This window comes from Thamnophis elegans, chromosome 3, assembly GCF_009769535.1.
Source record: "Thamnophis elegans isolate rThaEle1 chromosome 3, rThaEle1.pri, whole genome shotgun sequence".
NCBI lineage: Eukaryota > Metazoa > Chordata > Lepidosauria > Squamata > Colubridae > Thamnophis > Thamnophis elegans.
In genome coordinates this window covers 142,040,403-142,068,118 of record NC_045543.1, presented here as the reverse complement: position 1 = coordinate 142,068,118, position 27,716 = coordinate 142,040,403, and the positions used below count along the sequence as shown (strand labels likewise).

At 46.3% G+C, this 27,716-nt stretch overlaps 1 protein-coding gene across 1 annotated transcript in view; it reads right to left on the bottom strand.

The window, feature by feature from the left end:
* Positions 1-27,298, bottom strand: part of PSTPIP2 (proline-serine-threonine phosphatase interacting protein 2) — a 54,266-nt gene extending 26,968 nt beyond the window's left edge. The window contains exons 1-5 of the mRNA XM_032214494.1: positions 27,108-27,298; positions 14,561-14,661; positions 11,498-11,575; positions 5,408-5,442; positions 414-518 (exon numbers count right to left, since the gene is read on the bottom strand). Of these exons, the coding sequence (XP_032070385.1) occupies positions 414-518; positions 5,408-5,442; positions 11,498-11,575; positions 14,561-14,661; positions 27,108-27,140 (352 nt within the window). The 5' untranslated portion in view covers positions 27,141-27,298. The remainder of the gene's footprint in view (positions 1-413; positions 519-5,407; positions 5,443-11,497; positions 11,576-14,560; positions 14,662-27,107) is intronic.
* Positions 27,299-27,716: the final 418 nt, after the last annotated feature.

Genomic DNA, 27,716 nt, shown 5'->3' with positions numbered 1-27,716 from the left:
TAAAATGAGGACTCGGATTGTTGTTGGGGGCAATATAGTCATAAACAAAACACCTTCAGCTCCATGGGAATTAAAAATTACATTCCCCACCCAAAACCTAAGAACAGGACATGAGCTTTAGGACATAATAGGATTTACCCACCAACATTAGACTAGCAAAGGCACAAGGCTCACTACATTGCACAACCCCCCTGGAGCATCTCAAACACAAAACCCCAGAAACCTATAAGCTCCATCCACTCATTCAGCCATTTTGTTAGCTTGTTCCTGAACTACATGCTATGGTTGGTTCTGCTCATCCATAAACTTTCTTTCTTAAGCAGCTTCCATTTTATTCCCGGTTTGGAACTGGAACTGGATTTTTTTTCAGCAATACCTCCCTCCGCACACACATACCTAAAAAAATCCTCACCTTTTACGATGGAGTTTTGCTTGTCTCTGAAATCCTCCAGTTTTCTTTGCTTCTTCCCGGAGATTCTGGGCTAGTTGCATATGAACTTGACCAACAGTCTCTACTCCTAGGAGCAAGAACATCAACTCAGGTAGGAGAGCCACTTTTATTGTCATTTTACAGATGGAGAACCTGCTGCAGAAACTCTACAACTGGACTTGTGCCTGGTGCAAAACCATAATTTGCTTAATTAAGCATGTTCCATTCCTTACGCTACAATTACCGTATATACTCGAGTATAGGCCGACCCGAATATAAGCCGAGGCACCTAATTTTACCACAAAAAAACTGGAAAAGTTATTGACTTGAGTATAAGCCTAGGGTGGGAAATGCAGCAGCTACCGGTAAATTTCAAAAATAAAAATAGATACCAATAATGTTTTGAATATTTATTTCAAAGAAAAACAGTAAACTAGCGGTGCATTCAATGAAATACTTCACTCAGCTCATGATGCTGATGTCCCGCTGTGATGGATAATGTCCCGTGCAGCCGCGGGAGCGATGTCCCGCCTCCTATGACACACGGCACAGTGATTCCTATCATTGATCACTGTACCAGAGGAGGTGGGACATCGCTATGTGGCTGCTTGCCATAACAAGGAGGAGGTGGGACATCGTTGCAGAGCGGCAGGAGGGGGAGGAAGGGGAATCGTAAGACAGCCCTGCATTACATTAGAACGTGAGGAGGGGGGATGGTGCGGTGCGCGCTGCGCGGCAAACTGACACAGAGGGAGGGGAAACTCACAGGGGCACTGGGCCATTCACGAGTGTCCCCAGCGGCATGGCCCCGCCCCTTTTTCTCCTCCATTTCGGGCAAATTTTCACTGACTCGAGTATAAGCCGAGGGCGGCTTTTTTCAGCCCAAAAGTGGGCTGAAAAACTAGGCTTATACTCGAGTATATACAGTACCTAACTTCACATTTAACAGTTCATAAATCGGTTCACCGTCCAAAGCGCCCCGACTAACCGCGGTGACAAACCGCTATTTCTAAACCGTGCCGAAGAATGAGCACTGAATCGCGCCGACAGAAGCGCGCTGTAAACCTAAACCCAACCCTAACCCTAACCCTAAACCTAATGCTAACCCTAACCCTAACCCTAACCCTAACCCTAACCCTAACCCTAAACCTAATCCTAAATCTAATCCTAAACCTAACCCTAAACCTAACCCTTACCTTAACTTAAATCGCACTTCTGTCGACGCACTGTTGTCGGCGTGCTGTTGTCGGCGCGTTGATGACGTCGCGGTTTTAGCGACGCGCTTTTGTCGGCGCGCTTTTGTTGTGCACGCTTTTGTCGGGTTCACGCATAAATCTAGTCTACAAACCACAATGGCTGGATCGACACCTTTTAAATCAAAGTCAAACTCACCCAAACAAACCATGGTTTACCTTCAATAAGATTCTCGCCAGTCAACTCAAGGTTGAGTCAGCCTTCCATCCTTCCAAGGTGGGTAAAATGAGGACCCAGATTGTTGGGGCAATAGGCTGACTCTGTAAACCGCTTAGACAGGGCTGTTAAGCACTGTGAAGCGGTATATAAGTCTAAGGGTTATGCCTTCCTTCCTCCCTCCCTCCCTCCCCTTCCCTTCCCGGTGTTTAGAATGCAGCATTTGCAGGTTAATTCACTGCTCACTGCCAGCAGTTCGATCCTGACCGGCTCAAGATTGACTCAGCCTTCCATCCCTTCTGAGGTCAGTAAAATGAGGACCCAGATTGACACTACCTCTGTAAACCACTTAGAGAGGGCTGTAAAAACACTGTGAAGCGGTATATAAGATAAGTGCTATTGTTGTTGTTATTTACTACACAAACCAAGCTAAACAATAGCTCCTTAACGGTCAATGGCTGAGCTAGCAAAGAAACCAGGTTGAGCATTATTGTTTGCTAAATCAAGCTTTAGAGTGAATCCGAGAAAGAACGCTTTATTGTGATTCCTTAGATATGTGCCTAGAGGGGAGGACAGAGGTGACTTGCAAAAAGAATGCAAACGCGAGTTCAGTCTGAGAAAACAGGAAAGTGTGAGAAAGAAACTCTTTGCAGTCCTTGTCATTTCTACAAGGCAAGAAATAGAATCAAGGTCACGTGAAGTGTTAATGCCACTTTATATGCCTTGGTGAGGTCACACTTGGAATACGGCATCCAGGTTTGGTCGCCAAGATATGAAAAAGATGTGGAGACTCTAGAAAGAGTGCAGAGAAGAGCAACAAAGATGATGAGGGGACTGGAGGCTAAAACATATGAAGAACGGTTGCAGCAACTGGGTCAGAAGGGGTTCCTACCAGTTCGCACCAGTTCGGTAGAACCGGTTCGTCAAATCTACCGAACCGGTTAGAAGAGGTTCCACCAGTGGACCCGGAAAGCAGGCCACACAACTACAGAAGAGGTTCCAAAAATTTTTGAAACTCACCACTCACACACACACAGACTCACACAGAGAGAAAGAAAGAGAAGAGAAAGAAAGGAAGAAAGAAAAAAGAAAAAGAAAGAAAAAGTGAGAGAGATGAAAGAAAAAAAGGAAAAAGGGACAGAGAGACAAAATTAAGGAAAGAAAGAGAGAGAGAGAGGAGAGAGAGAGAGAGAGAGAGAAAGAAAGAAAGAAAGAAGAAAGAAAGAAAAAAAAGAAAGAAAGAAGAAAGAAAGAAAGAAAAAAAAGAAAGAAAGAAAGAAAAGAAAACACTTGGCCAGCAAGCCATTCCCACCAGGTCACATGGCTGGCAAGCCACTCCCACAAGGAGGCCACACCCACAGAGTAGGTTCGAATTTTTTTTTGAAACCCAACACTGAACTGGGTATGTCTAGTTTAATGGAAAGAAGGACTAGGGGAGACATGATAGCAGTCTTCAAATATCTCAGGGGTTACCACAAAGAAGAGGGAGTCAAGCTATTCTCCAAGGCACCTGAGGGCAGAACAAGAAGCAATGGGTGGAAACTAATCAAGGAGAGAAGTAGAGAAAAGCAACCAAGATGATTAGGGGACTGGAGGCTAAAACATATGAAGAACAGTTGCAGGAACTGGGTATGTCTAGTTTAATGAAAATAAGGACCAGGGGAGACATGATAGCAGTGTTCCAATATCTCAGGGGCTGCCACAAAGAAGAGGGAGTCAAGCTATTCTCCAAGGCACCTGAGGGCAGAACAAGAAGAAATGGGTGGAAACTAATCCAGGACAGAAGCAACTTAGAACTAAGGAGAAATTTCCTGACAAATGGCAATCACATGACCACAGGATATTGCAACCATTATAAGTATGAACTTCTACAGATGTTAAATACTAGGGAAAAGTTTGACTGTTTCCTATGATATCTGAGATATAGATGGAATGCTCCACCTTCCGAGGTCAAGAAGATTTCTCCAGCTTCCCAAACCTGGGCATGACCCTAGTGACTAACTCTGTCCTAAGATGAACAAGACTTAACTCAGAAATTCATGCCTGCTGACGGTCACCATATTATAATCCAGCAATGTGGGAAACTCTCAAGCTGCATGCCCCTAACATAGCCTGAAATGTTGGCTTCTTTCCAATGACTCAGACTGAGAACTAGGGTTCCTCAAACTCTACAGCAGGAATGCCCAGGCCTGGAAACTTTAAGCCTTGGGAACTTCAAGTCCCAGAATTCCTCAGCCAGCCATTGCCAGGAAGGAGACTGGGAGTTCTAGTCCTGCCTTAGGCAAGAAAGCCAACTGGGTGACTTTGGGTCAATCACCAAGAGACTGAGAGTTCTAGTCGTGCCTTAGGCATGAAACCAACTGGGTGACCTTGGGCCAATCACCAGGAGACTAAGATTTCCAGTACCGCCTTAGGCATGAAAGCCAACTGGGTGACTTTGGGCCAATTGCCAGGAGCCTGGGAGTTCTAGTCCTGCCTTAGGCACGAAAGCCAACTGGGTGACTTTGGGCCAATCACCAGGAGACTGGGAGTTCTAGTCCTGCCTTAGGCATGAAAGCCAACTGGGTGATTTGGGCCAATCACCAGGAGACTGGGAGTTCTAGTACCGCCTTAGGCACGAAAGCCAACTGCGTGATTTTGGGCCAATCACCAGGAGACTGAGAGTTCTAGTCGTGTCTTAGGCATGAAAGCCAATCACTAGGAGACTGGGAGTTCTAGTCCAGCCTTAGGCACGAAGGTTAGCTGGGTGGCTTTAGGCCAGTCATTCTCTCTCAACCCAACTCATCTCAATGTTTTGTTGTTCTGAGAAAGAGGAGGAGGAGGAAGGAGTATTAGGTATATTTGCTGCCATGCTGGCTGTGGAATTCTGGGAGTTGAAGTTCACAAGGCTTAAAGGAGACCACCCTGCTGTAGAGTTTTCTGGCACAGGCATTGATGGAGGAAGTTATGATGAACATGGTGTGTATGGAACAAGCTCCATCCTGAGCTGTGGTGGCTCAGTGGTTAGGGTTAGGGTTCAAATCACCCAGGCTCAAGGTTAACTCAGCCTTCCATCCTTCGAGGTGGGTAAAATGAGGACCCAGATTATTGGGGCCAAGAGGCTGACTCTGTAAAACCGCTTAGAGAGGGCTGTAAAAGCACCATGAAGCAGTATATAAGTATAATCATGACTCAACACCGAAGGGCACGGAACGCTGTTACCTTCCCACCAAAGGTGGTTCCTATTTTTCTACTTGCATTTTTACATGCTTTCGAACTGCTAGGTTGGCAGAAGATGGAACAAGTAACGGGAACTCACTAGGGATTCGAACCGCTGAAACTGCTGACCTTTCTGATCGACAAGCTCAGCGCCTTAGCCACAGCACCCCAGCATCCCTTAACACCCTTTATCATATAGGACCTCAACTGGTTTTATCCTCAACCGTCATGTATGGGGACCCCCTTATCTGGGTATTATTATGGAAATTGTATCTTAGTGCCCAGGGAGAATCTACGGATGAAGCTGATTTATTTCCCGGCAAACAAAGTTCAACTTTTGTAACCGTTAGACGCCCACAGATGACTTACGTTGCTTGAAAACCTCCAGTGCTCTTCTAAGGGTGCTAAAATGAAAGGAAAACAGACAATGAGGTTGAGCAACTGTGAAATTGTGTTGATCTCACCCAAAAACACAAAAAAACACCCCAAGACTTTGTTACAGGCTTCCAGAAATGGGTCCAATTTCAACATCTGATTAGGCAAGTTATGAAAGTCAAAACTTAAGCTCTACAAGTCAGATAAATTTCTGAAGTTTCCTTTCCTCCTTTGCTATTCATTCTCTGGGTAGCCGGGGAAATATTTCTCAATCATTCAAAGGACGCCGATGCAAAAGGCAAAATCCAGGAGACATATTTAGTTCAGGCAGCGAGGAACACAACCTTGCGTGCCTCGTGCCGCGGGGTCAAGTTCATACGAGGCCGACTGATCCACGGCAAATGAGTTGCATCCCTTCTTAGTTGGGTCCCTCCCAATCTGCTAAACCGCGGAAGACGCAAGACACGTTTCCAATTTTGTGCTTTGCAAATTTACAAAGCAGCAAATGGCTTGTAAGACAAAGGTGGGACCCCCAGTCTGTGTTTGAAGGATGAAAGGAGGAGCTCCTTAAGACAATGGGGGAACCAAATGGTTGGCCCTTCCCAGGTTCACCATTGGTCCTGTCCTGATTGCTTTGAGATCAAATCAGTTTGGCCTCGTGATTAAGGCATCGGGCTAGAAACCCGATAGGGGTGATGGTGAGTTCTAGTCCTGCCTTAGGCAAGAAAGCCAGCTGGGTGATTTTGAGTCAATCACTAGGAGACTGTGAGTTCTAGTCCCACCTTAGGCATGAAAACCAGCTGGGTCAATCACCAGGAGACTGCGAGTTCTAGTCTGACCTTAGACATGAAAGCTGGCTGCGTGATTTTGAGTCAATCACCAGGAGACTGTGAGTTCTAGTCCCACCTTAGGCATGAAAACCAGCTGGGTCAATCACCAGGAGACTGCGAGTTCTAGTCTGACCTTAGACATGAAAGTTGGCTGGGTGATTTTGAGTCAATCACTAGGAGACTGTGAGTTCTAGTCCCGCCTTAGGCATGAAAACCAGCTGGGTCAATCACCAGGAGACTATGAGTTCTAGTCTGACCTTAGACATGAAGCTGGCTGGGTGATTTTGAGTCAATCACCAGGAGACTGTGAGTTCTAGTCTGACCTTAGACATGAAAGCTGGCTGGGTGATTTTGAGTCAATCACTGGGAGACTGTGAGTTCTAGTCCCGCCTTAGGCATGAAAACCAGCTGGGTCAATCACCAGGAGACTATGAGTTCTAGTCTGACCTTAGACATGAAAGCTGGCTGGTGTGATTTTGAGTCAATCACCAGGAGACTGAGAGTTCTAGTCTGACCTTAGACATGAAAGCTGGCTGGGTGATTTTGAGTCAATCACTGGGAGACTGTGAGTTCTAGTCCTGCCTTAGGCATGAAAACCAGCTGGGTCAATCACCAGGAGACTATGAGTTCTAGTCTGACCTTAGACATGAAAGCTGGCTGGGTGATTTTGAGTCAATCACCAGGAGACTGTGAGTTCTAGTCTGACCTTAGACATGAAAGCTGGCTGGGTGATTTTGAGTCAATCACTGCGAGACTGAGAGTTCTAGTCTGACCTTAGACATGAAAGCTGGCTGGGTGATTTTGAGTCAATCACTGGGAGACTGTGAGTTCTAGTCCTGCCTTAGGCAAGAAAGCCAGCTGGGTGATTTTGAGTCAATCACTAGGAGACTGTGAGTTCTAGTCCTGCCTTAGGCATGAAAACCAGCTGGGTCAATCACCAGGAGACTATGAGTTCTAGTCTGACCTTAGACATGAAAGCTGGCTGGGTGATTTTGAGTCAATCACTGGGAGACTGTGAGTTCTAGTCCCGCCTTAGGCATGAAAACCAGCTGGGTCAATCACCAGGAGACTGCGAGTTCTAGTCTGACCTTAGACATGAAAGCTGGCTGGGTGATTTTGAGTCAATCACTAGGAGACTGTGAGTTCTAGTCCTGCCTTAGGCATGAAAACCAGCTGGGTCAATCACCAGGAGACTGCGAGTTCTAGTCTGACCTTAGACATGAAAGCTGGCTGGGTGATTTTGAGTCAATCACTAGGAGACTGTGAGTTCTAGTCTGACCTTAGACATGAAAGCCAGCTGGATGACTTTGAGTCAATCACCAGGAGACTGTAAGTTCTAGTCCTGCCTTAGGCATGAAAGCCAGCTGGGTGACAGGGCCAATCACCAAGAGATTGTGAGTTCTAGTACCACCTTAGACATGAAAGCCAGCTGGATGACTTTGAGTCAATCACCAGGAGACTGTGAGTTCTAGTTCCACCTTAGGCATGAAAACCAGCTGAGTCAATCACCAGGAGACTGTGAGTTCTAGTCTGACCTTAGACATGAAAGCTGGCTGGGTGACTTTGAGTCAATCACTAGAAGACTGTGAGTTCTAGTCCCACCTTAGGCATGAAAACCAGCTGGGCCAATCACCAGGAGACTGTAAGTTCTAGTCCCGCCTTAGGCATGAAAACCAGGTGGGTGACAGGGCCAATCACCAGGAGACTATTAGTTCTAGTCCCACCTTAGATATGAAAGCCGGCTGGATGACTTTGAGTCAATCACTAGGAGACTGTGAGTTCTAGTCCCACTTTAGGCATGAAAGCCAGCTCTGTGACTTTGGGCCAATCGCCAGGAGATTGTGAGTTCTAGTCTCGGTTTAGGCATGAAGACTGACTGGGTGACTTTGGGTCAGTCCCCCTCTCTCAGCTCAACCCACCTCACAGAGTTGTTGTTGTGAGGAAAATAGGAGGAGGAAGAATTAGTTATTTTTGCTGCCTTGAATTATTTATACGTATAAAGGCAGGATATATATAGAGAGATAGATAGAGGAGATAAAAGAGAGAGATATAATTTGGATAGAGATTAGAGGTAGAGACAGAGATTAGAGATTTAGATAAACTGGTAGATATAGATATGTAGATATAAGAGAGATAGAGATTAGATTATTTGGGGGGCAGGATTTATATTGGGCGCATGTGCAAAAATCAAGCTAGGGCTTACTTTTGGGGGTAATTCATATTTTCAGGAAAATATGGTAAACATAGATATGTAAATAAAGGTAAGGCTCCCCTCGCACATATGTGCTTGTTGTTCCCGACTCTAGGGGGCAGTGCTCATCTCCATTTCAAAGCTGAAGAGCCAGCGCTGTCTGAAGACGTCTCCGTGGTCATGTGGCCGGCATGACTAAATAGCAAAGGCGCACGGAACGCTGTTACTTTCCCAGCAAAGGTGGTTCCTATTTTTCTACTTGCATTTTTTATGTGCTTTTGAACTGCTAGGTTGGCAGAAGCTGGGACAAGACACGGGAGCTCACTCCGTTACGCGATGCTAGGGATTCGAACTGTCGAACTGCCGATCTTTCTAATCGACAAGCTCTGCGTCTTAGCCACTGAGCCACCGCTTTCCTTTATAACTATGTAGATATATAATAGATATAGATCAGGGGTGGGTTCCTGCCAGTTCTAACCTCTTCTAAAGAAGAGGTTCCACAAATCTACAGTGCTGTTTAGAACCGGTTTCAGCTCCCTCCCCCCGCCTGTCCGCACATCGTCAAGATGAAGAGAGAGAAAGAGGAGGAATTCTGGGAGTTGAAGTCCACAAGTCTTAAAGCTGTCAGGTTTGAACACCCCTGGGGGGTTTTTTCTAAAGGGTTAGGGGTGCAAGGGTCTTGTAACTTGACAGCTTTAAGACTTGTGTGCTTCAAACGCCAGAATTTCTGAACCAACATTTTGGTTGCTAAGCAAGAGCGTTGTTAAGTGAGTTTCACTATATTTTATAAGTTGGCCATGCCCACCCAGTAACATGACTGCCAAGCCACTCCCACCAGGTCACATGGCTGGCAAGCCACTCCCACAAAGCAGGCCACACCTACAGAAGAGGTTCTAAAAAATTTTGAAACCCACCACTGATATAGATCATATACTTTAGGTAGATATATAGATGCAGATGTATGGTATGATAGATAGATAGATAGATAGATAGATAGATAGATAGATAGATAGATAGATAGATAGATAGATAGATAGATAGATAGATAGATAGATGGATGATAGATGATACATAGATAGATAGATAGATAGATAGATAGATAGATAGATAGATAGATAGATAGATACATACATACATACATACATACATACATACATAGATGATAGTTAGATGATAGATAGATAGATAGATAGATAGATAGATAGATAGATAGATAGATAGATAGATGATAGATAGATAGATGATAGTTAGATGATAGATAGATAGATAGATGATAGATAGATAGATAGATAGATAGATAGATAGATAGATAGATAGATAGATAGATAGATAGATAGATAGATAGATGATAGATAGATGATAGTTAGATGATAGATAGATAGATAGATAGATAGATAGATAGATAGATAGATAGATAGATAGATAGATACATAGATACATAGATACAGATAGATAGATAGATAGATAGATAGATAGATAGATAGATGATAGATAGATGATGATAGATAGATAGATAGATAGATAGATAGATAGATAGATAGATAGATAGATAGATAGATAGAGATTAGACATAGAAATAGATACAAAATATAAACCCAGACAAAGTCATAGTCATACGGTTGGAACGTGCCCGGCGTCATCCACATGGACGTGTGCAGCGCACATATACGTCTTACTGTCCAGCGACGCCTCCGCGATGCTCCAGCTGCTCAGCAGAACATCGTGGAGGCGCTGTACGCACCGTGTGCATGTGCAGAAGCGCCAAAGAGTTTAAAGCACAGGTAAGGAGCAAGGGTGGGAAGGTGGGCCTCCAGAGCAAACGGTACCCCGTCCTCCGGATAGGCTCTGGTACGCCCGTACCGGGACGTACCGCCTGCAGCCCACCACTGATACCAAGTCATCTCTCTCTATAAGTGGTAATGCTTGGGACTGTCTGTCCAGGACTGCATTTTCCTACCAAATTGGGAACTGAATGTCAACCCTTAGGAGGACTCTCCCTTAGATGGGGCCAACCTGAAGCAATGGCAAAGCCACTGCTGCCATGGCTAAGGGGATGTGCTTCCTATGAATTCGTCCTTGCATGGATGCAGCCGTTGATGAGTCATTATTTAAAAAAAGAAAAAAAGAAATAAACCGTCAAACCAAGGAGGTCAAATAAGATTTCCTTCCCATTTTCAGAAGTTCATCTGAACGTAAAAAAAAAAAAAAAACTAGGGCAGGGTTTGGCAAACTTAAACACTCAAAGAGCCATTTGGACCCGTTTCCCAAAGAAAAGAAAACACCGGGAGCCACAAAGGTCCTAACCGGAAGCTCCTTGTTCAATTCTGGAGCTAACCGGAAGTTCAGTTCCCCCCACCATAGAGTCTCCTCCTAGCACGGCGTACTTTTTCCTGTACCGGTCATAACCGAAAGCCCTATCAATTGTGGAGACAACTGGAAAACCCGCCCCTTGCCATAGAGTCTTCTCCTGGCACACTGTGCTTCTCTCCCCCCCCACACCGGAAGCTCCTCTCAAAATTGTGGCGCCGACCAGTGACGGAGCCGCAGCAGAGGGAGGAGAGAGCCACATGCGGCTCCAGAGCCGCAGTTTGCTGACCCCTGAACTAGGGATAAATGGCCAGGCTGAAGTGTAAGCCTGTGATGGCGAGCCTGTGGCCCTCTCTGCAAGCACTCAAGCTGCCGCCCCAGCTCAGTTCCACTGCCTCCTGCCAGTCAGATGATTTTTGGGACTCTGGCACGCATGCACAGAGGGCGGCCTGCTAGACCCAAAACAGGGCGGGGGGATTAGCACCACCACCACCCCGTGGCCCATTTTTGGTCCCAGGAGGCTGCAGGCCCAAAACAGGATGCTGGGGGGGGGGGTTAACACAGGCATGCGCATGGAGGTGTGGGGAGCGTGGGGAATTCGCACACACATGCACAGGAGTGCACAGGGTGTGTGTCGCGCATGCGTTTTCACAACAAAAGGGTTAGCCATCCCTGGTCTAAGTGAATCGTGTGGTATTTGACCAAGGATGATGACTAAGAGATTTCTCCAAACCCCAACAAAGAGGCTTGGCTTACTTTAGTTCTGTCTGCCCACAGGGCTTCTTCCGCGACAAGCTGATGAGCTCCTTCCCGTATCTCTCTTCCACGGAAGCCCTGAAACAGACAAAGATAGGCGTGAAAATCAGGGTCGCTGCCAAGCGAAGATCTCTAGCCCGTGGTTTCATCCAGCCAAGGATCAGCCACTGAAATTCAACTCAAAAATAGACAATCTTCAAGAGATGGGCTTTCCGAAAAATAAATGAAGCCAGCAGAGAGCCCTCTGCAAAACCAACTGCTCCTGTTTTTAACCTTCAAATCCCTACTTTCTTCCTCCTCCTCTCCTTTCCCTTCCTTTTTCCCTTACCTCTCCTCTCTTCCTCTTCCCCTTCCTACCTTTTCTCCTTCTCTTTCTCTCCTTTCCACCTTCCTCTCCTTACCTCTTCCTTCCTTCCCTCCTCTTCCTCTCGTCTCTTCTCCCTCTTCTTCCTTTCTTTTTCTGTTGTTATAGGTCTCTCTTTCCACTCTCAATTTATGTTTTCCTGGGATGGTATTTCCACAAACCCAACTACAGTTTGATCTCATTTCTTGTTCCTTTTCCTCCGCTAGTCTATCCCAACTATTTTTTTTCCCTTTTATGTCTCACTCTTGAATATATACTTCCATACTAATATTTTCTTTTCTATTTCCCTGCCCCCTTCCCACCCCCTTTCCCATCTAATAGTGTCTCGTCTGGGTTCTGTATCTTCCCCTCACTTTCTTTTCTGTATTTCTTCCCCGTGTCTTGAAGTACTCCGATTCCTCTTTATACTTTATTTTCAAAGTCAACCTGTTCATCTCTGCACAGTCTAGAATTTTAATTTATTTATTTTTTTATTTATTTATCTCCCAAATTTGGTCCTGTGGGAAGTAATGTCCTTCTTTCTGATGAAATTCACTTAACAACGCTCTTGATTAGCAACCAAAATGTTGGCTCAGAAACTCTGGCATTTGAAGCACGCAAGTCTTAAAGCTGTCAAGTTACAAGACCCTTGGACCTCCAACCCTTTAGAAAAAAACCCCCAGGGGTGTTCAAACTTGACAGCTTTAAGACTTGTGGACTTCAACTCCCAGAATTCCTCCTCCAGTCATGTTGGCTCAGGAACTGTGGCATTGAAGTGTGCAAGTTTTAAAGCTGTCAAGTTACAAGTCCCTTGGACCCCTAACCCTTTAGGGAAAAAAACCCCAGGGGTGTTCAAACTTGACAGCTTTAAGACTTTAAGGTTTAGATAGGACTCTTAGAGGTAGGCGGGGCCATTGGTGAGCCAGCCAATCAGTGAGTGGCGGGCAGGGCAAGCGTGGTACGGACGGGCGGGTGGAGGGAGCTGGAACCGGTTCTAAACAGCACAGTAGATTTGTAGAACCTCTTCTATAGAAGAGGTTAGAACTGGCAGGAACCCACCCCTGCACGTTATCTACAGCTACTCCTCGACTTACAACCAACAATTGAGCGTAGAACAGGGATGGCTATGTTTTTTTGTCAGAGCCGAGGTGGCACAGTGGTTAGAGTGCAGTACTACAGGCTACTTCAGCTGACTGCTAGTTCGGCAGTTCGGCTGTTCAAATCTCACCGGCTCAGGGTTGACTCAGCCTTCCATCCTTCTGAGGTGGGTAAAATGAGGACCCAGGCTGTGGGGGCGATATGCTGACTCTGTAAACCACTTAGAGAGGGCTGAAAGCCCGATGAAGCGGTATATATGTCTAACTGCTACTGCTATTGCTATCGCGTGCTGAAAGCAATACTGAAATGCGTGCATGACACAAACACCCCTGCGCTCCCCCCGCCCCCCTTGCATGCATGGTCGATACCCCTTTCCTTGTGCCCCATTTTGGACCAAATAGGCCTCCCTGCAGCCCACCCCATCCCTCCTAGGAGTCTCCACACAGCCTGTTTTGGATTCCAGCTAAGTGCAGGAGGGCCCGGGAGGGCAAAAACCAGGCCTTTCGGAAGTCCGAAAACAGGGCAGTTTCTGGCTTCCGGTGGGCTCCCGGAGTCCGGGAGAGGCATTTTTCACCCTCTGGGAGTCTCGGGGAAGCCTCTAGAGCAGTGGGTCTCAGCCTTCCTAATGCCGCAACCCTATAATACAGTTCCTCATGTTGTGGTGACCCCCAGCCATAAAATTATTTTATGTTTCCCATATTTTTTCGAAAATATGCATTTTCTGATGGTCTTAGGCGACCCCTGTGAAAGGGTTGTTCAACCCCCAAAGGGGTCCCGACCCACAGGTTGAGAACCACTGCTCTAGAGTCTCCGGAGGGCAGAAAATGGGCTTATTGAAAGTACCGGAAGTCCGGAAATGGGCCGTTTCCGGCTTCTGGGGGAGGGGGGTTCTCCGGAGCCCGGGGAGGGAAATCCTCCAGAGCCTGGGGAGGGTGAAAACGCCCCCCCTCCCTGGTGCAGGAAGCTAAGTAGGCCATGCCCACCATGTCCACGGCCATCCAGCAACCAGGCAGAGAATCGGTTGCTAACATTTTACAATCCCACCACTGCTCATATTTAACTGGCTGTCCACTTCCAAGATCCCTCTCTCAGTTACTGCTATTAAACCTGGATTCACCCAGTCTACATGTGTCCTTTTTTGTTTCTCTTACCTAAGACTTTACTTTGTGATGGATGTGTGACCGCTGGAGCAAGGGGGTGTGGCCAGCCATCAGAAATTTGAAACCAGATATAAGCATCTCTGTGTAAGTCCATCATAACTTCAAAAGTCCGCTAAGCGCGTGGTGGTAAGTCAAGAACTAACTGAATTGGCATCTGGGAAGCCCATGAGAACATTCAAGAACCTTTCAGAGCCGAGGTGGTGCAGTGGTTAGGGTGCAGTACTGCAGGCCACTTCAGCTGACTGTTATCTGCAATTCAGCGGTTCTCACTGGCTCAAGGTTGACTCAGCCTTCCATCCTTCCGAGGTGGGTGAAATGAGGACCCAAACTGTGGGGGCGATATGCTGACTCTGTAAAACCGCTTAGAGAGGGCTGAAAGCCCTATGAAGCGGTATATAAGTCTAACTGCTATTGCTACTATTGCTATTCACCGTTTCAGGAAAGAAAGCCAGTCATACGCACCTTTCTCGCAAAAAGTCTTCAAATTCTTTGCAGTTCTTCCTGCCGTCGTTCAAATGTTGGACAATGCTGTCATATCCGGCTGTGCTGATCAAATCTGTTGTCTAAAAAAGAACGTTTAAAACTTAGTTAGGCAAATAGCGCACGCAGCATTTTCTATGTCGGTAGCTAGAAGCAGCCTATTTTGGCCTGTCCGCCACCAGCCCCCCACCCCAGCAGCCGAATCAGAGGAGGGGGAGGCGTGGGAGTCAGAGTCAGCATCAGAGGTGGGTTCCTACCGGTTCACACCAGTTCGGTGGAGCCGGTAGTGGAAATGGCGTCTGGGTCGGATATTTTGCCCTCCGGCATGCGCCCGCGCACACATACACACGAATTCCGGTTTGGGCCCTCGGTGCCGAAAAGGTTTGCCATCACTGAACTGGGGTATGCAGACTGGGGGGTTCTGGGAGTTGAAGTCCACCGACGACGGACGAGAAACACTTTGTTTGGACCCAGCTCCCCAAACATGACAACAACCTCTGAAGTTATATCAATGATTCTTTTATTCGGAGCACCAGCAGCCCCGGCAAAAAGTTTCTCGCTCAATGCCAGCTAACAAGTCTGTCCGGCAGGGAGAGGAATTGTTGTCTGCCACATCTATTCATCTCTGCCCCCTGCCTTTTATCCCCAGAGCTAGGGTGGGGCTTCACTAGCAGTGGTGGCTCTTTCATCCCAAGGACCGGCCCATAGATTTCCACTGCTCTCCTCTCCTCTGCCTTCTGTGCATCCGTGCTTCAGGCACTGGACCCAGATGTTCCCCCTCTTCCTCATCAGCCACCTCCAGACTTGAGGGCTGTTGACTCTCCATCTGAGGGCTGACGGATGGCCCAGGCTCCACCTGTCTCTCTCTCTCTCTCTCTCTCTCTCTCTGCAAGCTCCATTCCCTCTTCTCCCTTGGATCTCCCAGGTTTCCCTCAGGCTAACCTTGATTCCCACGCCTCCTCCTCTGATTCAGCTGCTGAAGGGAGCTACGGCCAATGGGCCACCACACACATATATGTGTGGGAAGCCCCCTCACTGCCAGAGAATGAAATATTTTAGGGAACATTAAAAGAGAGAGGGTAGGGGAGAGGTAAGGGAAGAAAGAAGGGGAAGGAAAGAAGCTTTCCTGAAGGCCATGAGAGTGGGTATGGTCCGGATCTCTGGGGGTAGCTGATTCCAAAGAGTAGGAGCAGACACAGAGAAGGCTCCCCTCCGGGGGCCCGCCAGCCAACACTGTCTGGCTGACGGCATCTGAAGGAGGCCCAATCTGTGGGATCTTACTGGCCACTGGGAGGTATGTGGCAGTAGGCGATCTCGAAGGTACGCTGGCCCTAAGCCATGTAGGGCTTTAAAGGTAATATCCAATACCTTGAATTGCGTCCGGAGAGCAATAGGTAGCCAGTGCAGCTCGCGGAGGACAGGTGTAACGTGGGTGTACCTCGGTACACCCAGTATCGCTCAGTGTACCTTAGTGCACCCAATAACCTTTAGGGCATAATAGGATTAACCCAGCACTATTGAAATAGCAAAAAACAACAAGGCTGGCTACATTGCATAACTCCCCTGGAGCATCTCAAATGCCAGAGCCTTATAAAAAACCATCCACTCACTCAGCCATTTGGTGAGCCACCCCAGAAACATGCTGCTGTCACAGAAGTTTCTGGAAATCCAAATAAAGAGAGACCTTATTTCCTTGTAGCCAGCCTGCGTTTTATTTCCAGTGTTTTTCTCCCGGGCGTGGAACCAGAATGGATTTTTCTCTCCACACATGAAACAGAGGTTCAGGAAGCCAGATGTTTTTCACCCCCCCCCAAAAAAATGCATCCTCTTAAGATCCAGGAGGAAGGTCCAAAGATTAAAGCACCCTTTTTCAATATTGGCAGCTTTTCAGACATGTAGACTTCAACTCCCAGAATCCCCAGCCTACGTAACCCCAGCTGGGAATTTGGGGAGGTGGAGTTCCCCTACTTGGAAGCTTCTAGATTGAGAAACCCTAGGTCAAAAGTTAAACTATTCCTGGCCTGGCCCGTTTGGGGAATCGTTGCCGTTTCTCGGTAGTCTCCCAGAAGTTCTCTTTTAAATTTTAAATTTCCTCAAAAGTTTACGTAAGAAACCCAAAAGGGCTACTAGGGTTTGGAGCACTTCCCTGCCAGTGTGAGAAACATGCAGTTTTCATTTGAGAATCAAGTCTTAATCCTTCAATGGATGACCAAGAATCAGAAACCGTTTCAGAAGATCTCAGCTAAGTGTCTCTCTTTCACCACAAAGTCACTTATTCCCAAATTCAACACTTCAGTAGAATAAAAGAGAAGTGGGACTTAATAGAAACATTTGGGGGGGGGGGGAGGAACAGATGCACACAAAAGAGGCAGAAACAAGCATTTGGTGCAGCACAGACAGTCTTTGACTTATGACCACAAGTGAACCTAAAGTTCCCATTGCTAAGTGAGACCTTTTGCCCCGTTTCACGCCTTTTCCTGCCGATGTTGTTAAGTGAATCACTGCGGTTGTTCAGTTAGTGACACGGCCATTAATAGCAATAGCAATAGCAGTTAGACTTATATACCACTTCATAGGGCTTTCAGCCCTCTCTAAGCGGTTTACAGAGTCAGCATATCGCCCCCACAGTCTGGGTCCTCATTTCACCCACCTCGGAAGGATGGAAGGCTGAGTCAACCTTGAGCCGGTGAGATTTGAACCTCTGAACTGCAGATAGCAGTCAGCTGAAGTGGCCTGCAGTACTGCACTCTACCCAAAGCGCCACCTCAGCCATTAAGTGAATCTGCCTTCCCCATTGACTTGGCTCGTCAGAAGATCGCAAAAGAGGATCGCATAACCCCGGGACACTGCAACTGTCATAAATACGAATCCCTTGCCAAATAGCTGAATGTTGTTCATATGACCGGAGGGATGCTGCCATGATTTTGTGAAAAAAGAATCATGAGTCACATTTTTCAGTGCTGTTGTAATTTTGAACGGTCACTAAATCAAGGGCTACATGTATTTCACACTTAAAATGTGAAAAACGCTGTTTTGACTCTGAGTCAATTACCAGGAAAATGTGAGTTCTAGTCTTGCATTAGCTATGAAAGCCGTCTGGTCGGCTTTGGAGCAATCACCAGGCAACAGGGAGTCCTGGTGATTGCTCCACATTTATATGAAGAATGGCTGCAGGAATTGGCCCAAAGGTCCTTTTTCAGGAGGCAACTGGCCTTTCTTGTTTTTTTTTCTTTTTCTTCCTTTTCTTCTTCTTCTTTTCTTTCTTTCTCTTTTTTTCCAGTCTGACCAGGACCTGGATGACTGAGAATTTCTACAGACTTTTTGTAGGAATTGGGTCTGTCTTGTCTAATGCAAAAAGGTTTACGGGAGATGATAGCAGGATTTCAAGCGGCTGTCACAGTGGTGGGATTCAAATTTTATTACTACAGGTTCTGTGGGCATGGCATGGTGTGGCTTGGTGGGTGTGGCAGGGGAAGGATACTGCAAAATCTCCATTCCTCACCATTCCAGGGGAAAGATACTGTAAAGTCTCCATTCCCTCCCCACTCCAGGGGAAGGATACTGCAAAATCTCCATTCCCTTCCCACTCCAGGGGAAGGATACTGCAAAATCTCCATTCCTCACCACTCCAGGGGAAGGATACTGCAAAATCTCCATTCCCTCCCCATTCCAGGGGAAGGATACTGCAAAATCTCCATTCCTCACCACTCCAGGGGAAGGATACTGCAAAATCTCCATTCCTCACCACTCCAGGGGAAGGATACTGCAAAATCTCCATTTCCACCTGATCAGATGGGATTTGGGAGGCAGAGAATAGATGGGGGCGTGGCCAGTCAGAGGTGGTATTTAACGGTTCTCTGAACTGTTTCAAATTTCCGCTACTGGTTCTCCAGAACTGGTCAGAACCTGCTGAATACTACCTCTGGGCTGCTACAACCTGTTCTCCAAAGCACCTGAGGGCAGGAAAAGAAGCAATGGGTGGAAACTAATCAAGAAGAGCAGCAACTTAGAACTAAGGAGAAATTTCCTGACAGTGAGAACAATTAAGCGGTGGAAGAACTTGTCTCCAGAAGTTGTGAACGCTCCAAAACTGAACGTTTTTAACGTGTTTGATAACCATTTGTCTGAAGTGGTGTAGGGTTTCCTGCCTAAGCAGGGGGTTGGGCTAGAAGACCTCCAAGGTCCCTTCCAATTCTGCTATTCTGTTCTATTTTGTGAAGGTTTCTGCAGAAGAGGCGTTACATTGCTTCCTTCTTAGGGCTGTGGGAAAGTGACTGGCCCAAGGTCACCAGCTGTGACCTTTGTGCCTGACATGGGCCAGTCTGTTCAGCAGAAAACGTTTGCATCTGGTCGTTTGTTCATCTTTAATTTCCAATAAAGTTTAGAAAAATGTAGCCTTTGTGGCTCTCTTCACCCCACCCCACCCACCCCAAACTGCGTTTCTGAAATACAGTATTCATCTAGGCAAACATATCACCTCTTTATCTTTGGGGAAAAGGATAAATGCAAATAATTTATCCAGGGGGGGTCAATCCTTTGCTAACTGCCTGCTTATTTGCATATTCAAATATTTCCAAATATCATTTGCAGCTTCCTTTTTTTTTGCATACCACCCTGAATGTTTTGTGTTTCAGTTTTTGAGCAAGGCAATATTTTTGTTTTAGTTATTTTTTTTTTAATTTGGCAGAACTTTGTCCTCTGCAGAAAATTTCGCTTTTTCTTCACAGATTTGCTCTTCAACTCCTTGGCAACCTGTGTGACTTTCTGTTGCCCTTCCCGCCTTTATATATTATATTTAATTTTTTTTGGAAGGAAAATGTTTAAAGTCAGAATGGTTTAAAATAATTTTTGGGTGTCCGGGCTTCCGTAAGTGGCTTCCCCTTTTTTTTCCTTTTTAAACCAAATCCTGTTTTTTGAGGAAGTTTCTCATGAAGTCAAATATGACTTTGCTAGCCTTCTGAGGTAATTTTCCAAACATCATGTCATTTCAATAGAAAAGAATATTTGTAACTCAGGGTTGAATGGCAGAATCCTTGGTATTTTCTGAGCTCGGGGGGTTTTTTTGGCAGATGTTTGATTACCTAGGCAACATCATCAGAGCTAGTGAGTGTAGCGTTTGCTCTCTGTTCATATAGCAGTAGCAGTAGACTTATATATACCGCTTCATAGGCCTTTCAGGCCTCTCTAAGCGGTTTACAGAGAGTCAGCATATTGCCCCCAACAATCTGGGTCCTCATTTTACCCACCTCAGAAGGATGGAAGGCTGAGTCAACCCTGAGCCGGTGAGATTTGAACCGCTGACCTGCTGATCTAGCAGTAGCCTGCAGTGCTGCATTTAACCACTGCGCCACCTTGGCTCTTACGGCATATACGGCAGGGGTGTCAAACTCAATTTCTTTCATTTCTCAATTTCATCAGGGTTGTGTTTGACCCTGGGGGGGGGCTGGTGGGCGTGATCAGCTCAACATCACTCATGTTGGGGGGTGCCAGGGGTGGGTTTCAACCGGTTCGCGGCGGTCCCTGCGAACCAGTTGGTCACCGAACCCGGCAGTAAGTAATTTCTGGGAACGGCGAAGGGCGCGCCCGCCCACCCGCGGTCCTTACCCGGTTTTGACGAGTTCTGCGCTTCCACGCATGCGCAGGACGCATACAGCACCTGCGCGATCGTCCAGGAGCATCTGGAGCGTCGCGCAGACGCTAGTACGCATGCGTGCACCGTGCGCGTGTACGGGGACGCCACCAGCCCTGTTCCAACCAAACCGGTTGGAACGGGGCGAGAAACCCACCCCTGGGGGGCGCCTGTGATGGACTAAGTGCTCTGCCAGCGAAAACAGGTTCCTGAGCTCCGTTTCGGCTGCGACAGCCTCCTGCAACCCTCTGCCAGCAAAAACGGTGCTTGGGAGTGTAGCCCGGGGCCCTCGTGAGCTCCGTTTCTGGCTGTGACGGCCTCCTGCAATCCTCTGCCAGTGAAAATAGAGTTGAGGGTGCCACCCGCAGCTCTTGCAAGCTCCATTTTCAGCTGCAACGGCCTCCTGCAGGTTCACCCACAAATGCGCGAACGACAAAAGCGCGCCTGACTAAACCGCGGTGACAAAACTGCGCCGACAAAAGCACGCCGACGAATGAGCACTGAAGCGCGCCGACAACAGCGCGCCAACAGAAGCGCGCTGTAACCCTAACCCTAAACCTAACCCTAAACCTAACCCTTAACCTAACACTAAACCTAACCCTAACCCTAACCCTAACCCTAAACCTTACCTTAACTTAAATCGCACTTCTGTCGGCGCGCTTTTGTCGGCGTGCTGCTGTCGGCGCGCTTTTGACATCGCGGTTTTAGCGCCGTGGTTTTGTCGGCACGCTTTTGTCATTCGCGCATTTGTCGGGTCACGCCTCCTGCAACCCTCTGACAGAGAAAATGAAGCTTGGGCGTGCTGCCAATGGCTCTACTCGAGCTCTGTTTTCGGCTGCGACGGCCTCCTGCAACCCTTAGCGTGCAGCCCTCCTGAGCTCTGTTTTTACTGGCAGAGGGACCGTGGGCTGGTCCTTCACCGTTTCCAGAGTGACCCGGCAAGCCAGAGCTAAGCATCCCACGAGCCGGATCCAACGCCCAGGCTGGCTGGGGAATTCTGGGAGTTGAAGTCCACAGGACTTAAAGTCACCAAGGTTGAGAAACGCTGGGCTAAATAAATAATAAATAAATTGGGTGGTTTAAAAGTGAAAGAAAGAAAGAAAGAAAGAAAGAAAGAAAGAAAGAAAGAAAGAAAGAAAGAAAGAAAGAAAGAGAGGAAGGCAGGAAGGCAGGAAGGGAGGAAGGAAGGAAGGAAGGAGAGAAAGAAAGACAAGAAAGACAAGAAAAAGAAAAGAAAAAGAGGAAGGAAGGAAGGAAGGAAGGAAGGAAGGAAGGAAGGAAGGAAGGAAGGAAGGAAGGAAGGAAGGAAGGAGACATAGTACAGGTAAACCTCGATGTATGACCGCAATTGAGGCCAAATTTTATGTTGCTAAGCGAGACTCTTGTTCAGGGAGTTTGGCCTCCTTTTATGAACTTTCTTGCCACAGCTGTTAAGTGAATCACTGCAGTTGTTAAGTTAGTAACATGGTTGTTAAGTGAATCTGGCTTCCCCCATTGACTTTGCTTGTCAGAAGGTCACATGACCCCCAGGAGGCTGCAACCATCATAAATATGAATCAGTTGCCAAGCATCTAAATTTTGATCACGTTCCCACGAGGATGCCACAACGGTCATAAGTGAAAAGGATAAAAAAAAGCGAAAGCCACTTTTTTCCAGTGCTGTTGTAACTTTGAACGGTCACTAAATGAACTGTTGTAAGTCAAGGACTACTTATATTATTAGATAACAATTCCACCAAGTCAACTTCTAGCACAAAACATAGATGAATTCAGACGTCTTTTCTGGCAAAAAAAAAAAAGGAAATATTCTACAAATGGTTTGTGATCAGTCTCTTCCAGGGAAAAAAACCTGTATGTATTCTAATCTCCAAAGTGCAATTCACAAAGCTGAAACACCTCATTTTACTGCTCATAATAAATTTAAATGTTATCCTGACTCTATACCTGCCTGAAAGTTTATACCAGGTATGTCCAACCTGGACCACAGACCACATGCAGTCCTGGATAGCTAGTAACACAGCCAGACAAGATAATAAAAATATATTTTGAAAAAATTTACATTTTTAAAAATATTTAAAAAATATTTACATTTTAAAAAATATTTTAGAAATATTTACATTTTTAAAAATATTTTAGAAATATTTACATTTTTAAAAATATTTTAGAAATATTTACATTTTTAAAAATATTTTAGAAATATTTATATTTTAAAAATATTTATATTTAAAAACTAAAGCAGGTTTGTTATTATATTATATTGTATTATATTATATTATATTGTATTATATTAATTATATTATATTATATTATATTATATTATATTATATTATATTATATTTATTATATTATATTATATTATATTATATTATATTATATTATATTATATTATATTATATTATATTATATTATATTATATTATATTATATTATATTATATTATATTATATTATATTATATTATATTATATTATATTATATTATATTATATTATTATATTATTATATTATATTATATATTTTACTTGTGGACATTCAATTCATGCAATTTCGACCCATGCAAGCCAAAATATTGGGTAACCGCTGTTTTATACAATTTGAGTTTTACTCAAAATCAGAATTTTGGAATCCCAAAAGGGATTGAAGCTCCTGTAGGTTCAGGCAGACCGAGCATACAGAACCATGGATGTGGAGAGGTAAAATTTTGATGAATGGGTATTATCTAGAATTTTTTTTAGTTCTGCATGGCTGACTGAGGAATTCTGGGAGTTGAAGTCCACATGTCTTCAAGCTGCCAAGAAGTATTTATTATTTTTCCCTTTTTTTTTTACCATATCCTGCCTTTTTGTTACTTTTATAAATAAGTCAAGCCGATGAAAATAGGCAACACATCTTCCTCCTTCTATTTTCCCCCAACAACAACAACAAGCCTTTGAGGTGGTTTTGAGTTGAGAGAGAGAGAGAATGACTGACCCCAAAGTCACCCAGCTGGCTTTCATGCCTATGACGGGACTAGACAACTCACAGTTTCCCGCTTTCTAGTCTGGTGCTTTAACCACTAGACCAGGTTGAGAAATATTGGCCTAAGCCTAAGGAGTAAAATCTATATATATATATACAACATAAAAGCCAAATACCACTGACTCATCATGAAATCTCCAGAACCGTAAAGCCTACAAACTTGAAATTTGGCACATATTTTCCTCTTGGCTTCTAGAATGCTCTCTAAAAAAGGATTTTTCCAAATGACCATCAGATCATTAGTATTTCTTATACAGTAATTAACATGTTCTGATGCTAAGGAGTTCTACTCCCCCTCCCCACATGAAAAGAACTCTGTTCCAACCGCCAGTTGCCTCACATTCCGTTTACCTCAGTTCAAACTGGCAGACGTTCCAGTCGATATCTCAAAAAAATGTCTACGCCTTCCACCTATGGAACTGCTTCCGGACTCAAGGTGTTTGGAGCGATATTCCCTTATGTGTTTCAATCACCGACCACCACTGAGCCAATAGGATCGCGAACCGAATTTCTCCTGCATAGCCCAATCACATAGTTGCCTCACGAAGCACGGATATCCAGCTAATATATTATATAAAGAAGCTACTATCTTTCCCCAATCCATGTGCTTAACTGAATGAGGAGAGTGTGACTGAATCATTTCTATAATTTCTTAATTTCTCCTTAATACACAGGAAATCAATGTTTCTTTAAACCTAGAAATGCCACAGGTAGTACAGGTAGTCCTCGACTTACGACCACAAGGGAGCCCAACATTTCTGCTGTTAAGTGAAGCATTTGTTCCGTGAATTTAAATTTGTTTCCCCAATTTACAATATTTCCGGCTGCAGTTGTTAAGTGTGAATCACTGCAGTAGTTACACTAGTAACACGGTTGTTAAGTGAATTTGGCTTCCCCGTTGACTTTGCATGTCAGAAGGCCGCAAAAAATATCACACGACTCTGGGACCCTGTCATAAATGTGAGTCAGATATCAAGCATCTGAATTTTGATCATGGGACCACGATGGGGAGGCCATCATGGGACGTCTTAAGTGTGGAAAAAGGGTCATAAGTCACATTTTTGGTGCTGTTGTAACTTTGAACTGTCACTAAATGAACTCTTGTAAACCGAGGACTACCTGTACTTTCAAAATAATCTGGAGAGCCTCTGTGGGAGGACAGAGCCACAGAGCCCATCAGCCACATCCAGACCAAGCATAATGCCATTGGAAACTAAGCGTCACAGCACATGAGCTTGTACACTACATACCGGGACATTCCACAACCCAAACCATGATTGGCATAAGCCTTAATTGCCAAATAAAAGCCCCTTTAGACGTAAACCATGATTTGAACATCCTTCAACCCATAAGTCTCACATTCACACAAAATAAAAGAAAGTTACTCCAGCTGGCTTGATTCAACCCATAAGCTCCCATCCACACCACCTGGGCCTGCTTTCATCTGTTAGCTGCATCAATTCACCTGCAAGCTTCGCTACCATTTGGAAACTCGATTCAGAAACGGAATCAGAATCCAGCTGGAAGGGGCCTTGGAGGTCTTCTAGTCCAGCCCTCCCCGTTCAAGCAGGAGACCCGACACCATTTCTGACAAGTGGCTGTCTGGTCTTTCCTTAAAAAACTTCCTCTGATGAAGCACCCACAACTTCTGGAGGCAACTTCTGTTCCACTGGTTAATTGTCCTCCCTGTTGGGAAGCTTCTCCTTAATTCCAGGTGGCTTCTCTCTTTGATTAGTTTCCATCCATTCTTTCTTTTCCTGCCTTCTGGTGCTTTGGAGAATAAGATTGAGCCCCTCTTCTTTGTGGGAGCCCCTCAAATACCGGAAGACTGCGGTCAATGCAGTACTGCAGGCTATTACTTCTGCTGACTGCTAGCTGCCTGCAGTTTGGCAGTTCGAATCCCACCAGGCTCCAGGTTGACTCAGCCTCCCATCCTTCCGAGGTGGGTAAAGTGAGGACCTAAATTGTTGGGGGCAACACGCTGACTCTGCAAACCGCTTAGAGAGGGTTGTAAAAGCACTGTGAAGCGGTATATAAGTCTCAGCGCTATTGGTATCATGTTACCCTAGTCCTTCTTTTCTCTAAACTTGTTAGTTGCGAAGTTGTGTCCGACCCATCGCAGCCCCATGGACAACCTTCCTCCAGGCCTTCCTGTCCTCTACCATCCTCTGGAGTCCATTGAAGCTCACGCCTACTGCTTCGGTGACTCCATCCAGCCACCTCATTCTCTGTCGTCCCCTTCTTCTTTTGCCCTCAATCGTTCCCAGCATGAGGCTCTTCTCCAGGGAGTCCTTCCTTCTCATTAGGTGGCCAAAGTACTTGAGTTTCCTCTTCAGGATCTGGCCTTCTAAAGAGCAGTCAGGGTTGATCTCCTCTAGGACTGACCGGTTGGATCTCCTTGCAGTCCAAGGGACTCGCAGGAGTCTTCTCCAGCACCAGAGTTCAAAGGCCTCCATTCTTTGGCGCTCAGCCTTCCTTATGGTCCAACCTTCACGGCCATCCATTGCAACTGGGAAAACCATAGCCTTGACTGGTTTTCCTACTTTCTCCTACCTAGCCAAACCCAATGAGCCGAAGGACAGAGAGTGGAAGTGTGACCTTCCTCCCATATTTGGGCATACCAGGGGTTGTGACTTTAAATATATACCTTTCACCCTGGCCTGGCTGATAAGGAGTCGAGCTCTGTAGCTCAATGGTTAACACATCTGCCTAAGAGGCAATAGAGCACAGGTTTGATTCCCAGCAAGGGTATGGCTAGCTGATGAGAGCTAAATAGCTTGAAATAGATCTATACTAGTCTCCCTTTATTTATTTATCAGCACAAATACAACACAAATGTAACAAAGGCAACAGTAACAATATTGGGTTTCTGTCTGGATGGTCTCTTGTGACGAGCCGAAGGACAGAGAATGGAAGCAGTTAGCTTCCTCCCATAATTGGGGCATACCAGGGGTTGTGACTTTAAATATATGTATGTATGTATGTATATATGTATATGTATATGTATATGTATATGTATATGTATAAATTGTATTTAAAGTTACAACCCCTGGTAGGCCCCAATTATGGGAGGAAGCTAACTGCTTCCATTCTCTGTCTATCGGCTCGTCACAAGAGACCATCCAGACAGAAAACCCAATATTTTTACTGTTGCCTTTGTTACATTTGTGTTGTATTTGTGCTGATAAATAAATAAAGGGAGACTAGTATAGATCTATTTCAAGCTATTTAGCTCTCATCAGCTAGCCATACCCTTACTGGGATTAGAACCTGTGCTGTAATCCCAGTAAGAGTATGGCTAGCTGATGAGAGCTAAATAGCTTGAAATAGATCTATACTAGTCTCCCTTTATTTCTTTATCAGCACAAATACAACACATATGTATATATTGTCTCTAGCGCCCTTTCATCAACACAGTTATTCTTTTGGGGGGGAAACTTTCCCCAAAAGTCTCTACATCTTTTTGGGGGGTAATGCGGTCCCCAAATCCTCACCATACAAGGTGAAAACTCCCCCCCCCCCTCAACGCATCGCGAGAACCAGGTCCCCAGTCGCCAAGTTGGCGTCCCGGATCCGAAACGGCGTCCCGCCGTCCCGTTCCCACACCTGGCCCGCTTAAACAAGGCGAGGTGGTCGGATTCCCCGCGAACCAGGGCGTCGCTCTCCCCACCCCCACCCCGGCTGAACCTTCCCCAACCGGGCGCCCGCTGCTTCTCTCTCCCCGCCGGCTGCGATCTCCCTTCCAGCCGCTCCCCGAGTCCCTCCGGAGCTGCCTTCCTTCTCCACCCCCGGCACCAGCAGCAGCCACGGCCGCCGGGGGGGGGGGGGTTTCCTTCAACGACCCCCGCACACACAATCCCAGCCCGGCCGCCCAGGGGCTGCTCACCCAGAAGTTGTCCTTAAAGAGGGTTTCCCGCATCGCGGCTGCTGAGCGGGGCGAAGGGCGAGGCTGGGATCCAAGGTCTGGCCGTCCTCCCCTCGGACGACGACGACGGGGCTCCCCGTTTCCTCCCTCCGGGACGAAGGGACGGGCCGCCGGCTGAGTCTCCGCCCGCTCGCCTGCCCGGCACCGTAGGCGCCGGGTGGCCGAAGGGGGGAACTGCTGATCGCGGACAGGAGGGGGGGGAAGGCTCCTGTCCCGCGTGGGGGGTGGGTAGGTGGGTGGGGGGTCTTTTCCTCGCGACCACCCTGCGAGTAGAGGCTGGACGAGGAAGGGGAGAGAGAGGTGGGGAGACAAACCGGGGCAGATTCCCCCACCCAAGGCACCCAAGTTGAAGCGAGGGAGGGAGACTCTGGTTTTTTTTACACAATCTTCCTTTGGGGAAGTAAGTGGTTAAGAGTCAGAAGGGACCTTGCAGGTCATCTAGTCCAACCCCCTGCCCAAGCAGGAGACCTCTACATCTGCGAAGACTTGTTGTTTAACCTTGGCTCACCTGGCTGGAGATCGATGGGTGGGGGATTGGGGGGATGGAGATCAGTGGGCTAGAGGTTTTTT